The 18,275-nt window shown below is 44.0% G+C and overlaps 1 protein-coding gene across 1 annotated transcript; it reads right to left on the bottom strand.

The window, feature by feature from the left end:
* Nucleotides 1–297: 297 nt before the first annotated feature.
* Nucleotides 298–5,334, bottom strand: LOC137293863 (sulfotransferase 1C2-like). Its single transcript, XM_067824640.1, has 6 exons — nucleotides 5,118–5,334; nucleotides 4,550–4,728; nucleotides 3,956–4,276; nucleotides 2,401–2,504; nucleotides 1,933–2,119; nucleotides 298–828 (listed from the first exon to the last, which is right to left on the bottom strand). The coding sequence occupies exons 1-6, from the start codon at nucleotides 5,129–5,131 to the stop codon at nucleotides 719–721; spliced, it is 915 nt and encodes a 304-aa protein (XP_067680741.1). The 5' UTR covers nucleotides 5,132–5,334; the 3' UTR covers nucleotides 298–718.
* Nucleotides 5,335–18,275: the final 12,941 nt, after the last annotated feature.

Genomic DNA, 18,275 nt, shown 5'->3' with positions numbered 1-18,275 from the left:
AATCCTGAACACTCGCACCATGAAAGGACCGTATGAAGACGTGACTCGTAACATCTCTGGGAAGGGAATGTCTATTTCTTTGTGTCCTGACATGTCCGAATGTGCAACAATATTGAAATCTTGCTTATGGCCGAAATATCACTGTAAGGAATTGCCAAATTATTGCAAAGGAGTGCTAAATATCTGTGACTGAGGGGTCGAAACATGCTCGTGTGGTCCACCAAACAAGCAACAGTTGTTTCAGCTCTGGCGTTCCTCATACATAATTCCTAAGTGGAATAAAAACAAACTCACCCAGAAAATATATTTAATTTAATAAACATCATTTATTCTTGGTCACATGTCACATAAACAGTAATACATGATACAGGCACCAAGTCTGTAGCATTTCTAAAAACATGCAGTGCAAAAATCAAATACCGGTTACTACATTGTAAATATTCAGTTAGACATGTGTCTCTTTCTTGCGTGGACATGCAAAAGGTATATATAATGCGGATAACTGTTCATTACGGCGTAAAACACAACTCACACTGAATCACCCTGACTGAGTAACCCAACTTTACAACGATTTCAGTGTCAACAATACCATGTGAAAAGGTCATAGGTTACTCTATCGTTTGACATAAACATACGACATGAAGATAAACGTTTATATCTATATCTGGATAATAACTGGCATCCAGTGTCCACAACCAAATGGACACCACATAACCGGTTATTCATACGTGAATACAATGCTCCTTCCTTCAAATCGGCGCTCAATCACGTCATCATATTTTTCGCTCTGGGCAACCGTTATCCAGTTCTTCCAGTCTCCAACCTCACCTGATAAAATAACAGCACATACGTTCTGAAGTCCAAGGGTGAGTGTAGGATAAAGACTTAGACTTCAGAGGCTATGGCTGGGAACATAAGACCCGAGACCGGAGGGTGGGGATAAATAAGATCGAGGCTTGCTTTACTATACATTCATATACGTAACCGTCAATGGCGGATAATTAGATGAGCATGTAATGGAGGTACGGAACAACATCTGAAGTGATGGTGAAGTCAATTTAATGAGAAAATGCCTTACTGTAAAGAGATAATTTAACCCCTACAATTTTGTTCGACCGGTGGCCGCAAGAGCTTCCATTAGGTATGCCTAATATATAGGGAGAAGCACTCCTCAGGTTTATATGGCACGATAGAGTCAGCAATACATGAATACCTCCTTAAGTACACCATTAGTGTTCTTCATTTTAATCTCCGTCACTGTGGTGTTGGGCAGGGCAGGAATCCCGTTAACATTGTCCTTGAACGTTTTGAAAATGTTACTATGCTTGCTCATAATCTCTTTCGACTAGAACGTCTCAAGAGCACGTTTGTTGTCGGACTCAAAGGCACAAGACAAATGGTTTCAGAGAAATTGACCTACTCTAGCCCACGTGTGTCTCATAGCAAATAACAACATACATGGACCTACGCTAATCCACGTGTGTCCCACACCAAATAACAACATACCTGGACCTACTCTAGCCCACGCGTGCCTCACAAGTACAAACATACATGGACTTACTATAACCCACGTGTGCCTCACAACAAGTATCAACGTACTTGGACCTACCCTAACCCACGTGTGACACATAACAAGCAACAGTATTAGTACTTGGACCTACCCTAACCCACGCGTGTCTCACAAGTGACAGTATTAGTACTTGGACCTACCCTAACCCACGCGTGTTTCACAACAAGTAACAATATTAGTACTTGGACCTACCCTAACCCACGCGTGTCTCACAACAAGTAACAGTATTAGTACTTGGACCTACCCTAACCCACGCGTGTCTCACAAGTAACAGTATTAGTACTTGGACCTACACTATCCCCGATCATGGATTAATTTACATTAAGAAAACAATGAGAAACAGGGACAAAGGCCAATTTCACCTTTTCTATACACTCCTTGGTGACCCTCCTTCCAGATGTCGGGCGGATTAGCGGCATGCTGTTTGACCTCAGTGTCAGCCGTCCTCAGTTTCTTAAAGCTGCATGCTTCTGCTATTTGCTCACAAAGTTCATCAGTGACGGACAATCCAATGAACCCGGCAACCGTTCTGATGTTTTTAACAGGATCCTAAAATCAAAGGAATAAAGGTGATCCTCCAGAAATACAAAGCTGGAATTAAGAATAGTCCGGTATATTAAAGGTAAGCGTACGTTTAGAAAACAAATAAGTTCCATTATGAAAGATACATCACGACATACCCTAGGAACTAATGATATTCCTTCTAAACATAACCAGAAAAGCAAACTGACAAAACACTTGCTTCTCTCCCCAACTACCAAGCCCGACCCTTCTCAAACCTTGTAACAGCAGGCATCGAGGTTGATAAGACATCGAGGTCAACTACAAACCTGTTTCAAGTTTTCATAAAACAACGTTAACATTGGCAAGTCCGGGTTGTCCTCTTTCACTTGCAGCCAATCCTTCACGTAGTCGAAATAATCACCACAGACCACTGAAACATGGAAGGGATTTTATATGGCATGTATGTAAATACTGTTACTCTCAGATTGTGAAACTCGCCATCTCAACCAAGCTGAACTGCACAGTCGCTGCCACAATAGTTACAACTGTGGCAAAAAGTGATGTTGAAATTGTGATCCACTTTTTCAGATTAAGTTATGAAGCGAAATACCATGAGATGATTGAAGTATATTGATTGTTGCTACGATTGGAAAACACTGTTGAAGAAATACTTCAAAGCAGTTAAAGTTACATTCTGAAAGGAACACATTTTAGCCTAAATTCAGACCCTGGGAGATTATATATCAAATACATTCAGCTTGTCGGAGCATTAATGATCCACATTCAGACAGTGCATCATCATCTCCGAACGTTTGAACCGAACAAACTGGCAGAGTAGCACGTTAGAGCATTGCATAGTAAGGCAGCAGCCACTCAGAGAGTTAAAACCCGCCGTCAGACACAGGACTTCGCATAGTCTAAAACCAAAATTAGGCACCAGAGAACAGTGAACATTCATTCCTCACTGAACCAAAACATCACAACGTGTGCAAATCACCCGAAGACAGCAGCATGATGGATCTAGAAAGTGACAGAAGGTCTACCTTGACCCAAGCACCAGCATCCCCATCTACTACATCTGCAGAAAGGGCATTTCGGTATCCATACACAAGGTTTTCTTACGGAAACGCAGACATTGCGGGCAATGCAATCTTAATGGACATGCTATTTGTTCTTGTATAACCAAATTTCTTTTCAGTGAAATGAAGTTGTCTGCATATCCATCACCCAATTCCATAGGAAAGGCGTTACTATAGACTCTGACTCGGTAAAACTCCTTGGTGTAACGTTACATTTGTTGTCAGAATTTTACATATAATTGCATGCATTGAGATCCATAACAAATTTCGGAATCTGATCATAAATTGTATGGACGAGTGGGCGTTTAATGATGTTTGAAAAGGCATATCAGTCGACTCACGGTCCCAGGTCCCAGATGATGATGCACTGTCTGAATAGGGATCTCTAACGCTCCGACGAGCTGAATTCGAGATGAGGCTTTGAACGTTCTGATGAGCTGCTGGTTGAATGTTGGTTCAAAGTATATTTAGACATGTTGCTTCGTAAAAGTGTTGAAATCCACGAGGACGGGTATGGCCCTAACATGCCTGTAATCATGTCCGGTTTCCAAACCACGTTCACACATTGCACAGTGAAATGTGGCACCTTGTATGAGACAACGTGACCTATATCAGGTTTAACTGTTGAAGACAAGGACACTTCAAGTATTTTATCTGCTTTTTCTGTAAAATTTAATGTTATGTAAACATAGCAGTCATGCCTTCAAATTAATATTAACAAGCTAATGTACGGAGATACAAATACAAATGTATCATCCAACTCTGACCATGAGACGTGCTGTGACGTAACACAGCCACCCACCTTTGCCTTCCAGAAACAGATCCAGAAATTCTGAGTATGTCCCGTTAAACCCGTTCATTTTTAGTCCGTTGAGATGATTATAAAAGGATACGCTGACATCTTTTGGATTTCGCAAGATAAAGATTGTTTTTATTTTATTTTCCACCAGCTTTTCCGGAAGATGACGGAAATATAGATGTGAGTTCAGAACTCTCGGTGAAGGGAGTTCATCAGCCCGCTCATACTTCGGCATCCCCAACATGGCGATTTCCTTAGCCTTCTTGTTGTACTCAGATTTCCCGGCCCTGAGCATGGTGACGATTTCCCACAACCAATGGGTACCTGGAAGGATCAGAATAGACAGCATAGTGTGATTGATTTAGGGTTTGGACCTGTCTGAATGGTGACTGTGTTTCGGTCAACATGATCTACACAGGGCATAGCTCACAAAAGAGGTTATGTTAAGCAAAGTTGCTGGATGGATGCGTTCATTCCAGATGATGAGTTTCTTGTGTCACAGAATCCACTGCTTACTACAGAGTTAAATAAGACACAAACACATTCGCACAACAGATTACTAATTCAAACAATCCATTGATTAGCGTGGGATCTTACCACATTTGGGATAAGCCGCAATCAAGACATCATCGTCCCTCAGTTCCAGCTTCTGAACTTTGCGGATCATTTCCATATCTGCTTCAAGCGTTGTATTAATCGCCCGAAGAAGACCGTCATTTTTGTAGAAGGACCATCCATGACCATTCTCATTCCGATAGTCCAGAATCTCGGAGGTTCTACAAAGAATCAGTTGTTGGGTTTGATTTAACGCCTCTTTGAATGTCATGATGGTTTGTATTCATTTGTGTGAAGAGCCTGCCTCGTGCTACTTACAAAAATGACTATTATGCCCACAAATCAATCTGGGTATCGACATCATAGATTCTAACCCTCGCAAAGGACGAAATCCATTTAGTTGAGTGATAGTCGAATTTAGATAAATGATATCAATGCAACAGCGCAAGTGAAAGACAAGCTGCTGTTGCATTTTTTTTTTTGCAAGTTTAAATTAAACGATTACTTCCCAATATTTAACAGCATACACGTACAATCGTGACGTCATTTGAAACATGACTACGGAAAAGCATTGCACTGACGCAGAATAATGACAGGAACAAATACGTACCCTTGAACTTCCATTTTGACCAGTACGTGCGAGGAACGCTTGTGACTAACTTTCTTCAACACACAACGGTGTACACTTCGAAACTGAAGAGGTGATCACCCCAACCAATAGTCCTGATCCCTGTTAATAAACAGCACTGTGCGTGTCGACTGTCTCAGTGTTGATTCAAGGGGAGCAGGGCAATGACAGCACTACGGGAGGATGTTGAGGCTAGATCTCACAGCAATGTCATCCTGACACACTACTTATCACGGCTCTTTATGCAAGTCACGGATCTAGAAATCAGTCAGTTATTCAAACCTGTGCGGTATATTCGTTGTACAATGTGGTGTCCCTTCGGCACCACCAAACTGTGGTCTGTGGAAGGCCAGTTCACGCTAAATGTATTTCTTGACTTCTCTTTGCCATGCCTATAGGAGTGGGTGGTTTGGATGAGCGATGAATGTGATCAATAGTTACGCCAGGAATTCGTGCTGCACTTCCTGGCATATCTTCACGTGTTTGTGTTTACATAAAAAAATGTACCTGAACTGAGTGAGTGAACTTACGCATTTTCGCCAGTTTCGAGTATGCCACAAAGGTATTTATCCTACCTCACAGATAAATGTCGCTTTCTTATTGGCTGAGTCAATCAGTGGACCCCGTTTACAAGCGAGTAACATTTTCTATGAGACCTGCTGAAAATGCAGAACTTCTGGAAATTCAATTTGTACTCCGTATTAGTACTGTTTGGGCTGTTGCTTCGTTCTGATCCAATAAAATTAGCATTGTGGTGTTTGTTAAGATCGATGCGATGGGGCCCATGGGTTGATGGAACCTCTATGCTTATTTATTTGGCCTCTCTGGCAATGCCGAACCCATTTGGTACTTCTTGGTAATATGTTTTTCATCTCGAATAACGTTGAATCACTTATGATGAACGGAAACTGCCGATGTTTTGCACACGCACATCGACCGAAGGGAGTGAGCTCCAAATCTGTTTTTCTTGTCTGCAAAATCTGGCGATGGCAAGAAAAGTGTGCTTCAAATATTTTAAAATTAACATTGTGGTGTTTATTGGTAAAATAAATACGTTTTTCACTGGTCCCTCGAGGTCCATGGGTTGATGGTGCATCAACTTCAACTTATGTCCCCTCTTAAACCAGTGGACAACTTATGTGCCCCCTCCCTCTCCTCCTCCTTCCCCTCCCCCATCGTCCGTGACCAGTGAACAACTGGCCATGCCATGAGGTATAATCATGCAATACAGACAAACGTAATGCACTTTACTTCTACTCGCTTCCCAGGTACTTGTCCTATGTTTTGTCCTATATTGGTTATCAGAGTGACTCCCGGCAAGTGAGACCTTAACGTACAACATAGATAAACGATATGCGCCGTCCTTCTTTTAGCTTCAGTGATACCCGTCCCATATTTTGTCCTTTGCTCGTTACCAATGTGATCCTTGACAGGTATAAGATAGTGGGACGTGGTAACTAGTCTGTGGTATTCCCAGTTTTCAATAACATCTTCCTAAAACGCTTCTTATTTTTTTAGTTCAAACCAATGGCATTGAGAAGAGTGAGTGAGTTTACTTTTACTCAGCAATTTCCCACCCATATTGCGGTGGTCTGTCACTAATTGAGTCTGGACCTGACAATTCAGTGCTCAACGACATGAGCATCCATCTGCGCAATTGGGAACCGACGACATATGTCAACCAAGTCAGCGAGCCTGACCACCCGATCTCATTAGCCGCCTCTTACGACAAGCATAGTCACCTTTTATGGCATGCATGGGTTGCTGAAGGCCTATTCTACCCCGGGACCTTCACGGGTCGGCTTTGAGAAGACCTTTCGTCTGATTATCGAAATGCTTTTGTTTTCTGCATATTCTTTCAAACCATGGTGACTTAACACCACAACAAAAAAATTGACACCAAGGACTCGTTCTGATCGCCCAGTGAATTTCAACGTACGTATTTGTGTGACTACATATGTGTATTCTCGAATGTGTAATAAATGTGAACTCTCTCCTGCGGCAGAGTGGAGAAAGGTGTTACAGTGAGTGACTTAGTCCGTCTGCGTGTCTAGTGTTTAGCCGATTGTAGCAATTATCGGTGCCGACACCAGAAATGGGCTTCACACATTGTTTCAGTTTCATTGTTTCAGACTTTCGACATGATGCGCGAATGCCTTAACTTGTGGGCTACCCAACCGACCCCAAAAGTGTTGGAAAGGCGTGCCAGTATCTGTAACTGAAGAATCGGAATTAACAGGTCATCGTGCCTGTGACTTTTGAGCGTTCCACCATACAAGCAGAAGCTGCTCTGGTTCTCTTCATACATAAAGGTGCCGCGAAAGCGGCATACGCACCTCAAAGACAACAGAAATCATATTTACAGACATATCAATACATTTATAGACATTATTCTTCGTTCATGTCTAGAAAACAGTAACGTGATACAAGCTTCAAGTCCATAAAAGTCCTAATACATACTGTTGAAACTCACACACCGGTAAAGTCATTGTAAATATGCAATTTCTTACAAACAGTCTTAATTTTTAATTCACAATTTTATTACTCGGACATGGATACGTTGATACGCAGAAAACTGAGTCATCACACTGTAGGCAATTTCGTCGCAGTTTCTATCAGTGCCTGTTGCAGAGTGATAAACAGAATACTAAACTAGCTTCCGTGAAATACCATGATAACATGAAAGATTCAGTATCAAACTTCACTCGTTTAATTCCAAATCATTAACACCTTTCATAAAAATGGTATTATACGGAAGGTCGTTTAGTATCCTCAATGAACAATATGGCAGATATCTTTCAATCACTTTTGATTTGTTCACGCTTATAATTCGTATTTTAAAGAACTTTCAGGTTCGGTTACTTTTTTTCCAGGGAGACGCTAACAGATTATCCATGTCCCTTGTAGATCACCTCTGCCTTTTCCGGTGAGACTCTAACAGATTATCCATGTCCCTTGTAGATCACCTCTGCCTTTTCCAGTGAGCCTCTAACAGATTATCCATGTCCCTTGTAGATCACCTCTGCCTTTTCCAGGGAGACTCTTACAGATTATTCATGTCCCTTGTAGATCACCTCTACCTTTTCCAGGGAGACTCTAACAGATTATTCATGTCCCTTGTAGATCACCAGTAGTATAGGGAATGACAGTCCGAAAACACTTTTCAAAAACCCCTCTAAAAAGCCTCATTTACTAAATGAGGCTTTGGTGGGACCCTTAGCTCTTGCTATTATTGCCCCTACTACAAAGCTACGCCATCACGTTTACCGTGACTTGGCAGGCGGTAACACTGTGCCGTACGGTACGATCAATAATTCTTCTCTTACAAACCCCCTACCCGGCCCATCCCTCAAGTAGTATAAGTTAGGTTCGTCGGCTTTCATATCCACTTTATCTATGTTGTAAGTTTTGACCGACCATATAGGATCGGTGGCTCGCTTACGGCTATCGCCCTCGTGTTCCCCCGGCTGGTATAGATACCTCACTTTGGCGCCCTATGTCACGTTTATATCGATGAAACAGTTTAACGTGAACCGCCTACGATCTCTTTGGTGTTCATAATAAAGGCTTGCTGGGCTTTTTGTATTCCCTGTTCTATGTACTTTTTTTTCTCGTCCTCGCTGATAGCAGACTTACGAGACTTGGATCGAATATCTTGTTTCATTTCGTTATATTTTTTGAGTTCAGATAGGATTGAACGAAACTCCTCTTCTGAGATTTTACTGTCAGAGAGTGCCGTGGAAATACGCTCACTAACTGTGTTCAGCTTTGCTTCGGCCAGAACCCTGATCTCGTCGTGTTTCAATGCCTTACGATGCAGTCTGCGTGATACCAACTTAAGCGTCAACCCTAACACCCCCGCTATCCCAGCTGTTATTTCAAAACCTAGAACTATAGGTGCAGCCACGATGGTGGTTAACAACACAACTCCTGCCGCCCCTAGTCCCATGCTGGTTGTCATAAGGGTAGTGTCAGCCCCGTCCACGATATTGAAAGCTCTATTGTACTTCTTACATAGAGCTTTCCGCGTGTCACGGTCTTGTTCTAGTTGGCGTTTCACATCACATAACTGCCTCAAGCGGAACCCATCTACAGTTTCCAATGTCTTCGCTACTTCCTCTACGACTGGGTACAGACCCATCCTATAATATATATTTTGAAAGATATTTTAATTGGGTTTCAGTTAATACTCTATTAATGTATTTGAAGTCTACAAGGTGTAGATTACCCAGGGTAATAGGTGAGAGGTAAATAAAATTTCCTGTTGTAATAGAAACCCCACGGAGGCTTATTAAGTGGTTTATAGTACCCCCGTGGGTATCCCACTGTATAACAATACGGCAATATTGGTCTAGGTGTTCGTCCAACCATTGTATTGACACCCCGGGTAAAATTTGGTGTACTAGTGGGGTGTTTTTATAAAAGAAGACTTCTATGATGAGTGTGCAAGGGGATGATATGCTAGGAAGATATTCGCTAAATGTTAATTTAGAGGGTGGATAAGCACCTAACCCTTTTTTTTTGTGACCAACATGTGGTAAGTGTACTAATTCCCTCTCCGGAATGAAATCCCCGACCCAGATGCCGTTGTTCCTAATCTTAGAGATTAATTTATATTTATCTCCTTCTATTGTGATATAAGGTGAGGCGAGTGTTAAGTTGATCAGCCATTTGGGTTCTTTAAAATCTGATAACGGCACCCGTTTGTACACGTTGTCTTTGAAGTGCAGGATGTATAATTCATCTTCCTCACCAGGCTGATCGAATCCCTCCGTATCTCCCAGGTCGTTAAGCGTAGTGTTGGGATGATGACTGGTCATTATTATACTATTATGATATAATTTCCAACTGGTTTTCTGATAATAATTCAGGGGTTAACTTAATACCCATGAAGTGTATGTTGTCAGGCAGGAAGATATTGATTAGTGATATCTTGTTTTCTACGATCACGTTGACCCCCTGCAGACTGGTCTTGGAGTCGACACCCACCCGCACGTAAACGTTGCAAACTTGAAACTGGTGTCGTTTCACCCACCCGAGTTTGATCCCCTTCACGATCTCGATATCATTCCCCGATGGTTCCCCTAGGTAGACTTTGATGAACAGTGTTGAGTTTGCCGGTAGACTCTCTAGTATCTTAACCACGCCTTCGAATTCAGACACCAACTGCAATTTCACGTTTTGCATGGCTGGTTTACTCGATAGCATGTGGGCTGCTATAGTGTTGACTGGGCTGACGACTATGCTACGTCTCTGAGTTGGGACGTAAGCCACGAGCAGGGTTCCATTGTTCACGACTTTGTTTAGATGGTTGTCTTTGTTATCCGTGAACACGTAAGGGGAGACGAGTCTAATATTGAGAAACCATTTGTTATCGGGTAACAACACCCACTTGTCATCTTCGGTGAAGACGAGCATATATGGTTTGTTTTTGACGACGGTAGTGCTCTCAACATCGTCTAAGTCGAACAGTTTACCTCCGAATGATGGGTATATTCTCCAGTTGTCATCACCGGTGTTGACGAGGGCGTACTTAGTGTTGGCTGTTGCTCCTGTGGTATCTATTATATCACTTAGGGCTCCACCGGAGGGGATTTCAACGCGTTTGTAAATGTTGTTTTTCAGTTGCAAGGCGTACGATTTACCATCTACTCCGGGAGCGTCGAAACCGCGTGTGTCTCCGAGGTCGGAGATCCCGATATTGACACATTTTTTCACTCCGGGCCCTTGTGCGCTGGTCATGTTACGTGAAGCGTTAAGCTGAGGTATCCTATATTTACAGGATTATGATTTATATCTAACACCGATATTGTCAGTTCAGGTATGTTACCCTGGGTTAATCTCTTATACTGCCGTGGTGAAAACGACTCGGTTCTACCGTCGTTGAATTTCTCAGTTTTCACCGGCACTGCTCTCAGTATAGTGGAAGGGTGGCCTCCTTGAATGTTATACGTTGTGCTCACCTGACCGAGATGAATGTATAGCTCTCGGTACGGTACTAGTTCGGGTAACTTCGTGCCTGTGACGGTTGTTGTTGGTTTTATCTCGTCAGGAGACATACCGAGTATCCTCGCTAATGGTCGGCCTAGCCTCAAGGAGGTTCTTCCGTTGTTGATTAACACCACTGTACCGTTTGAGTCGTTCATCTTGAGTTCGGCTCCCAGGGGTTTGAAGACCTCGTCGTTTAGAGAGCACACGCTGTAGTAGCCGTCAGTTATCTGACTGCGAGTTCCACTGACGAACAGCTTATTGTTGCTGATATTAATGTTAGTCCATTGCGGTAGGTAGGTGATATCGCAGAGTGCGACTTCGAGTTGACCTGACGTGTTATCGATCGCGTGCGTCAGCTGAACGGCCTCACCGCTCGTTATTCCTGGAAGTGTTATGTACATATTATATTATATAATTTATATATTATAATATGGATTTAGCACACTTGAAAATCGTGGTGAATGCAGATGGTACGGGGTTTAAAACAACCTTTATTGATATCTTTGAAAAGTATGTCGTGTCCGTTAATAACGCGCAGGCGGTGGTAAACTGGAATCAAAACCCAATGCAGTTTTGGCAGAACCAACTCAACTTTGCTGTGTGGTGTGCGACGACAGGTTCGGGTGTGAAACCAGACTACGGTATAGACGAACTGAGTAAGGCGGTTATTTTGTTTCATATTTATTATCAAACGAGACGAATATTGAAGGAAATAAGTGCTCCTCTTCCCCAAGATAAAGCGTGGAGTATGACGAATAACCCCTATGATAGACGCGCTTATGAACGTATTTGTGGGGAGTTTGAGATTCCAACGAATAAAGACTTTCGCCTTCCTGGTGTGAACCATGGTCTCGGTATAGTTCTCGTGTACTTCTACAGGTCCGGAAAATATTATGCCGGTTCTAAAGATGGTTCATACAACCCACACCGTCATACATTTACAGGCCCCACAACGAATGAAAAGATCCATGTCAGCTGTATAAAGCAAACCAGTCCTGATGCAGCCACAGCCTGGACTAAAATGATCTCAAAAACATCGAAAGGATTCACTCGTGCTGGTACAATACGCTTGAACGACTCGATTCGAACGTACGTGTGGGCGCTGTTGGGTGCGCAGTCGATGACGCGTTCTAACATCCTCGGTAAGGGAACTGCTTACGACGCTCAGACACAATTCGTTTCCAACGTTGAGGATGCTATCAATTCTCCAGTTGATCTCCCGAGGGCTATCGACCGTTACCAAAACGTGTTAGAATACGCCAGATCGAAAGTCAATTACGTGTTCGGTGTGGGGTTATACATGGCTCCGAGTGATATGCAACTGAGAATAAAAAAAGTGGTGGGTTATAACAACAAAATAGTCATAGCCACGGCGGACCAAAAATTGGGTATCAACCCCGATATTAACACCCCACATATCCCACACATCCCACCACGTGAAAAGGGTATAGTGGCGCCACCTCCGGAGCCTAAAATTCATGTGGAGGTACCCCCTGGGGGTGTGGGGGTTTCCACCACCTATCAGCAGCATATTGATAATAAAACAGCCCTAGTGGTTGGCGGGGTAACTTTAGGACTTATTTGGTTAAAGATTTCTTAGCCGCTACGTACACCAGACCCGCCACGGCGACGATGGCTGCCCACAGGTTTTGACTGAGCCACATGGCAGTTTTAGATAGAGCGCTCAACAACCACGAGACGATGCTACCCAGTATGCCGGGAAGGGCTTCGGCGGCTTTACCAGCCAGTTTAGCTAGGCCTTCCCCGAGTTTTTTGATCCAGTCTTTAACACCACCACCACCGCCTGGAGTTCCACCGCCGCCGGCAGGCCCCACAGGGGTTCCTCCCACCAGTGACACCACCAGGGTTGATATGATTAAACCCAATGCAGTCAGAATGCTGGCGATGGTGATCCCTTGCTCCCGGAATAATATCCGAATCCTGTTGGCTAAAGTTGTATCTTCGTTCAGTATTCTATCGATTGTTTCCCGAATGCGACTGATCTGGGATCGAAGATGTTCACGATTCGAGGAAGCGGCTTCCAATCGTGTACGTCTCTCGTCTTCTAAATCACGTATTCGTTCATTGATGCGACGCTTCATATCATCGTCGTCAGTTTCGGTGAGTTTGGTTTTTTCCCTAGCGATGTGCTCGTCGATTTCGTTCAGTTTCCCCATGTTGTTCACGAGTTCTCCACGCACGCGTTTCACGGCTTCATCTAAGCCACGCAGTTCCCTTACCGGAAAGTCAAATCCTGGTAACGGTTTGTCCCAGTAGGTGCTCAACAGTTTTTCTATGCTGTCCGAGGCTTCTGTAGCACGCTCTGGCGTCATTTCATCTATAGTGGTGAGGTGGGATCTGGTAGCTTGCAGATCTTCTTTAACGGTCTTAGGTATTGCACCACCGTAATCACGCATGTTTAGATGTTCACGGATAAATTCAGCACCACCATTGCGGCTGGCTAGAGTTGACAAGGCCAGTGGTTTTTTAGTGATCTTGTTAAAGAGGTCAACCTTTGGGGCAGACTTAAGACGTAGAACACCCTTTGTATCAATAAAAAAATCCTTATGGTATCGACCCTGGGGTTCAACGTAGTTTTTATCACTTTTTAAACTTTCGTAATAATCATTTACCGTTGTTTCTAAAAGTTGTTGGCTCAATGGCAAACTAGTAAATGAGGTCTCCTGCTCATCATCGAATGCCTGGGCACTATCGTCCCACATATCATCCATAGGTATGTCTTCATCCATTAGTATTAAAAATATATTTCTTTTATATAACAATGTACGGCAGAAAATTAGATCCTTTCAGAAAATTGAGAGAGCCATTAGGTGCCAGAGCCGTGCGACAGTCGGTGACCATCACCAACAACCCCAGCAAGATAGACCAGAATCAAACTCTGCTGGTTAGATTTCCAAACCTTGGTGAGAATGACCTCATTGTACCAGGCACTGTTCGACTGGCGTTCAATATCACGTTGACCTCCGACAACGACAAACGCGAGCTAGTGCGGAACGTGGGTCGAGCTATCATCAAGAAAACGACCGTCAAGATCAGTGGTAACGAGGTGCTGAGCATCGACGACAGCGACGTGTTTCACTGCTACAAGGATCTCTGGAAAAGCGAGAGAGAACGAGTCAATGATGTGTACCAGGGTATCAGCAAATCAACCCGGGCGCGCATAGGATACGTCTTCACGACAGACCAGCAAGACAAGCTATCGGACGGTGAAAAGGCTATCGCTCTAGCATACGGGAATCGATTCTGCGTGCCGCTCGACTTCGAGTTGCTCACGGGACACGCGCCGTTTTACCAGGCCGCGCTGGGTGATAGGCTAGAATACGAGCTCACGTTTAACGACTATAGCAAAGTAGTGCGTACGCCGAACGGTGATGAGGCCAGTTATGCCATAGACAACATCTCTCTGGAGTTCGACATGGTCACTAGCCCGGAGCTGGCCAGGCAGGTTCGAAGTCAGTACTCTGGGAAGATGGCTATACTGTACGATCGCGTACTGAGGCATAGATCAGTCGTGCGAGATAAGAGCGACACTGTGTGGAATATCAACCTGAACGTGCCGGCGCGATCGATGAAAGGTATCCTGGTCGTCCCCGTGGAGGATTATGATCCATTCCGGAGGGACAGCGAGAAGTTTTTCAACCCCGAGATTGAAAAGGTGGAAGTGACCATCGAGGGCGTGCCCAACCAGCTGTTCAGTCATGGTATGAGACCACACCAGCAGTGGGATGAGATAAAAAAGCTACCAGTGGGGGATTACATAACAAAGGACCTGGACCTCGGCTCCGTGCAGATCGGTGAATACCTGACCACCAAGTATGCCCTATGGTTGGACATGCGATCCACGGATGATGATAAACTGCACGGTAGCGGGCGCCGTATAGATAACGGCAGCGAAGGGATAACCATCCAGATTACTAAGAAGGCTCAAACCGCTGGTAAGTTGAAATTATATCTGTACGTTATTATGGACGCGCAACTTAATATAGACAATGGGAGATTCGTGCAAGCCATCTACTAGTGGGGGGTACCCCCCCAATAAACTACCAACCTCTGGGGGGTGTGGGGGTCTCCCCCTCCCCACTGACCCACACTGCGCTATCATATGCGGGCAGACTGGCTGTGGGAAGACAGTTTTCGTGTTGGATATGTTGGAGGGTTACTACAAGGATGTGTTCGATAACATTGTTATCATGTGCCCTACTCTGAGCATGAATAAAACGTACGCGCGACCTTGGGTAATGACGGACCCGGACGTACACAAAATCGACCCTGGAACACGCCTGCAGGACTGGTTGAAAGCTCTTCACGAGAAATTTAAAGGGGAACCGACGCTGTTTATACTGGACGACTGCAGCGCTAATCGCGAGATAACAAAAAAGAGAGACATGCTATCGTACCTGGCCTTCTCCGGCCGGCATGCAAATCACAGCGTCTGGGTGCTAACGCAGAAGTTCAACTCGGTGTTGAAAGACCTCAGGGAGCAGACGCGATGGGTGGCCTTATTTCACTGCAAGGACAGGGATTCGTTCGAGGAGTGTTTGAGAGAGAACGATGTGATGAGTAAATTAGAACGGGAACGGGTGAAGAAACAGCTCGCTGAAACTAAACACGCTAAGCTCGTTCTAAAAACCGACCAACCAGTAGCATATATAGTTTGCTAAGTAAAAGCTAAGCAAAAGCTAAGCAAAGCTAAGCAAAGCTAAGCAAATGCTAAGCATAGCTATGATATTTGAAGTATTTATCGTGTGCAACTTAACTTTCATTTCTCTGTGTTTTGTCTGCATCGGGTATTATATAGTTAAAACTAAATCTTACTTGTTATATTATAAGATGGAGTGTGAGGAATTGCTCGAACAATTGTCGCCCGCAGGCCCCACTGATGACAAGCGAGAGAAACTGGTGGCGTTGGTTGTTGGCGGCAAAGCCAAACATTACTTTGGAGACTACACTCCAGATAAAATCAACAAAATGTCAGCCGAAGAAATCGATAAGCTGTACGCTAGATACGAGTCCCGACTCGGAGCAGAAATGACAAAGACAATAGGATCGGCTATGACCCAGATATACACCGGTATTGTATCACAATTCCTTCCCATTCCACCAGAGCGCCGACTTTACCTGTGGGAAGACCTCGAGAAAGACCCTTTTATCGAACACGCCGTAAGCTCTATCAGCTGCGGGCTGTACCACAAATATGGTATGTTGTTGGCTCCAGTGACGGCGGCGATTATCACGGCAAAACATTGCCAATTTGAGAGAAAGAATAATAATAATAGTATAGATGGATGCTGCACAGGAAACCCCAGTGGAGGTACCCCCAACAGTGATGGAGGAGACCCCACCCCCAACAGTGACCCCTTCAGTGGAGGTACCTCCAACAGTAACCAGACAGAAGAATCCTAAGAGAGTAGCTGCTGGTAAAAAACGGTGGTGTAACCAACATAAAGTGACCAACCCAACCCGACTGTTGTTGGCTGTAGGTGTAACTGCTGCCTTGGCTATCTCGTGGTTATATACACGTGAGGGAAACCCTCACCGTGAGGTGGTACCTGAGGTGGTAACCCCCACTGTTGGGGGTGTGGGGGGTACCCCCACCGTCGACCCGCATATCATGTTATAATTTAAAATATTTTATATCATATACATAATGTCTGAGGGGAAAACGTTCGTCAACGACGCATACCACGCCACAGTGGTAGCCAGTTTAGCAGTAGGGTACGCTCGGTTGACTAAAATGGTGCTTAAACAACCAACTATCAAGCTAGATTTCAACCTGCAGGATATGGGTATGCTCATAATGAACCTTGGTATGGCGATGGCCACAAAAGACATCCTAGTAAAACAAGGAATAATACCTGATAATATAATGAAATAAATATAGGGATGGCCACGATAGCTATGATGGTCGGTGGGGCGTTAGTGAATGCCCTGGCATTTTCCGGGAGTAATTTCCTCTTCTCGAAACTACGAGATGATCACGCGGCTGAAATACAGGAAGAAAGGAAGCGACACGATCTCGCTACTGAGAAATTACAAAGAGCACAGGCCGAGTACGCTAAAAAACGCCTCCAGAGGATTGATTTTATTAACGAACAACTCCAGCGTGAAAACCATGCCGTTCAAACATTCAACGATGTCGATGAAGCAATGAAAGAATACTACCTACTAACTGGTAAACGATTGGAAGCGCTCAATGAACCCACACTCGCTCAGTACTACACACCATCCAAGGGACAAATGAATCGTGAACTGGGCTTCATAGTGTTGGGTATAGCAGCTACTGCGTTGGTTGCTAAGCAATTAAACTAAAATACCTATATAAGTAAACATGAGACCCGCTCCATACCGATGCGAATATATACTTATGGGGAAGACCGAGGCCTGTGGTAGGAAATGCAGGAATCAGGGGTTCTGTTGTTTCCATATGGGAAGTCCTAACTACACGTGTTCTGTGTGTGGTATCGGGGTTAAAGGGCACTACTGTTTATGTAAAGCTCACGGAGCGAACGTAGTCAGACATCAACTCATATACGAGAATAAAAAAGACTACATAAAAGAACGTAGGCGACTGCTCAAGATAAAATCCAATTAGAGATTGGTTCTCTTAGGTGTAAACATGTCTACTATACATTCTTGAATATGGAAGCCTATCTTACGGTAAAACAATTAAAAGCTATAGCAAAACAGCTTGGATGCCGGCGTTATTCAAACCTGGGGAGAGCCGGGTTAATCGAATTGTTATCAAATAACCAAACACTGATCGATGCCTACATAGATTCACACAAGCTGTTGGAAGACTTACGAGAATTGTGGCCAACAAACCGAGTTTGGTTAATAAGTGATTACAAGAAATAAAATATTTTTTATCAAGAGTGGAGGAGTTACCTCCCCTTACTGTGAACCAATTAGACATTAGTTCTCTTAGGTGTAAACACAATGACTACTGTGCGCGAGCTCAAGAGGGTCGCAAAACAGAGAGGTGTTATCGGGTATTCTAGAATGCGGAAGCCAGCATTGTTGAGATTACTAGGTTTAGAAGTCCCTCCTACGGTAAAACAGTTAAAAACTCAAGCGAAACAGCTTGGATACACGGGTTATTCAAAACTGGGGAAAGCCGGGTTAACCACA

Source organism: Haliotis asinina, chromosome 1 (genome assembly GCF_037392515.1).
Source record: "Haliotis asinina isolate JCU_RB_2024 chromosome 1, JCU_Hal_asi_v2, whole genome shotgun sequence".
NCBI classification, from domain to species: domain Eukaryota; kingdom Metazoa; phylum Mollusca; class Gastropoda; order Lepetellida; family Haliotidae; genus Haliotis; species Haliotis asinina.
The sequence above is the reverse complement of the archived record's forward strand: the minus strand, read 5'-3'. Positions and strand labels throughout refer to the sequence as shown.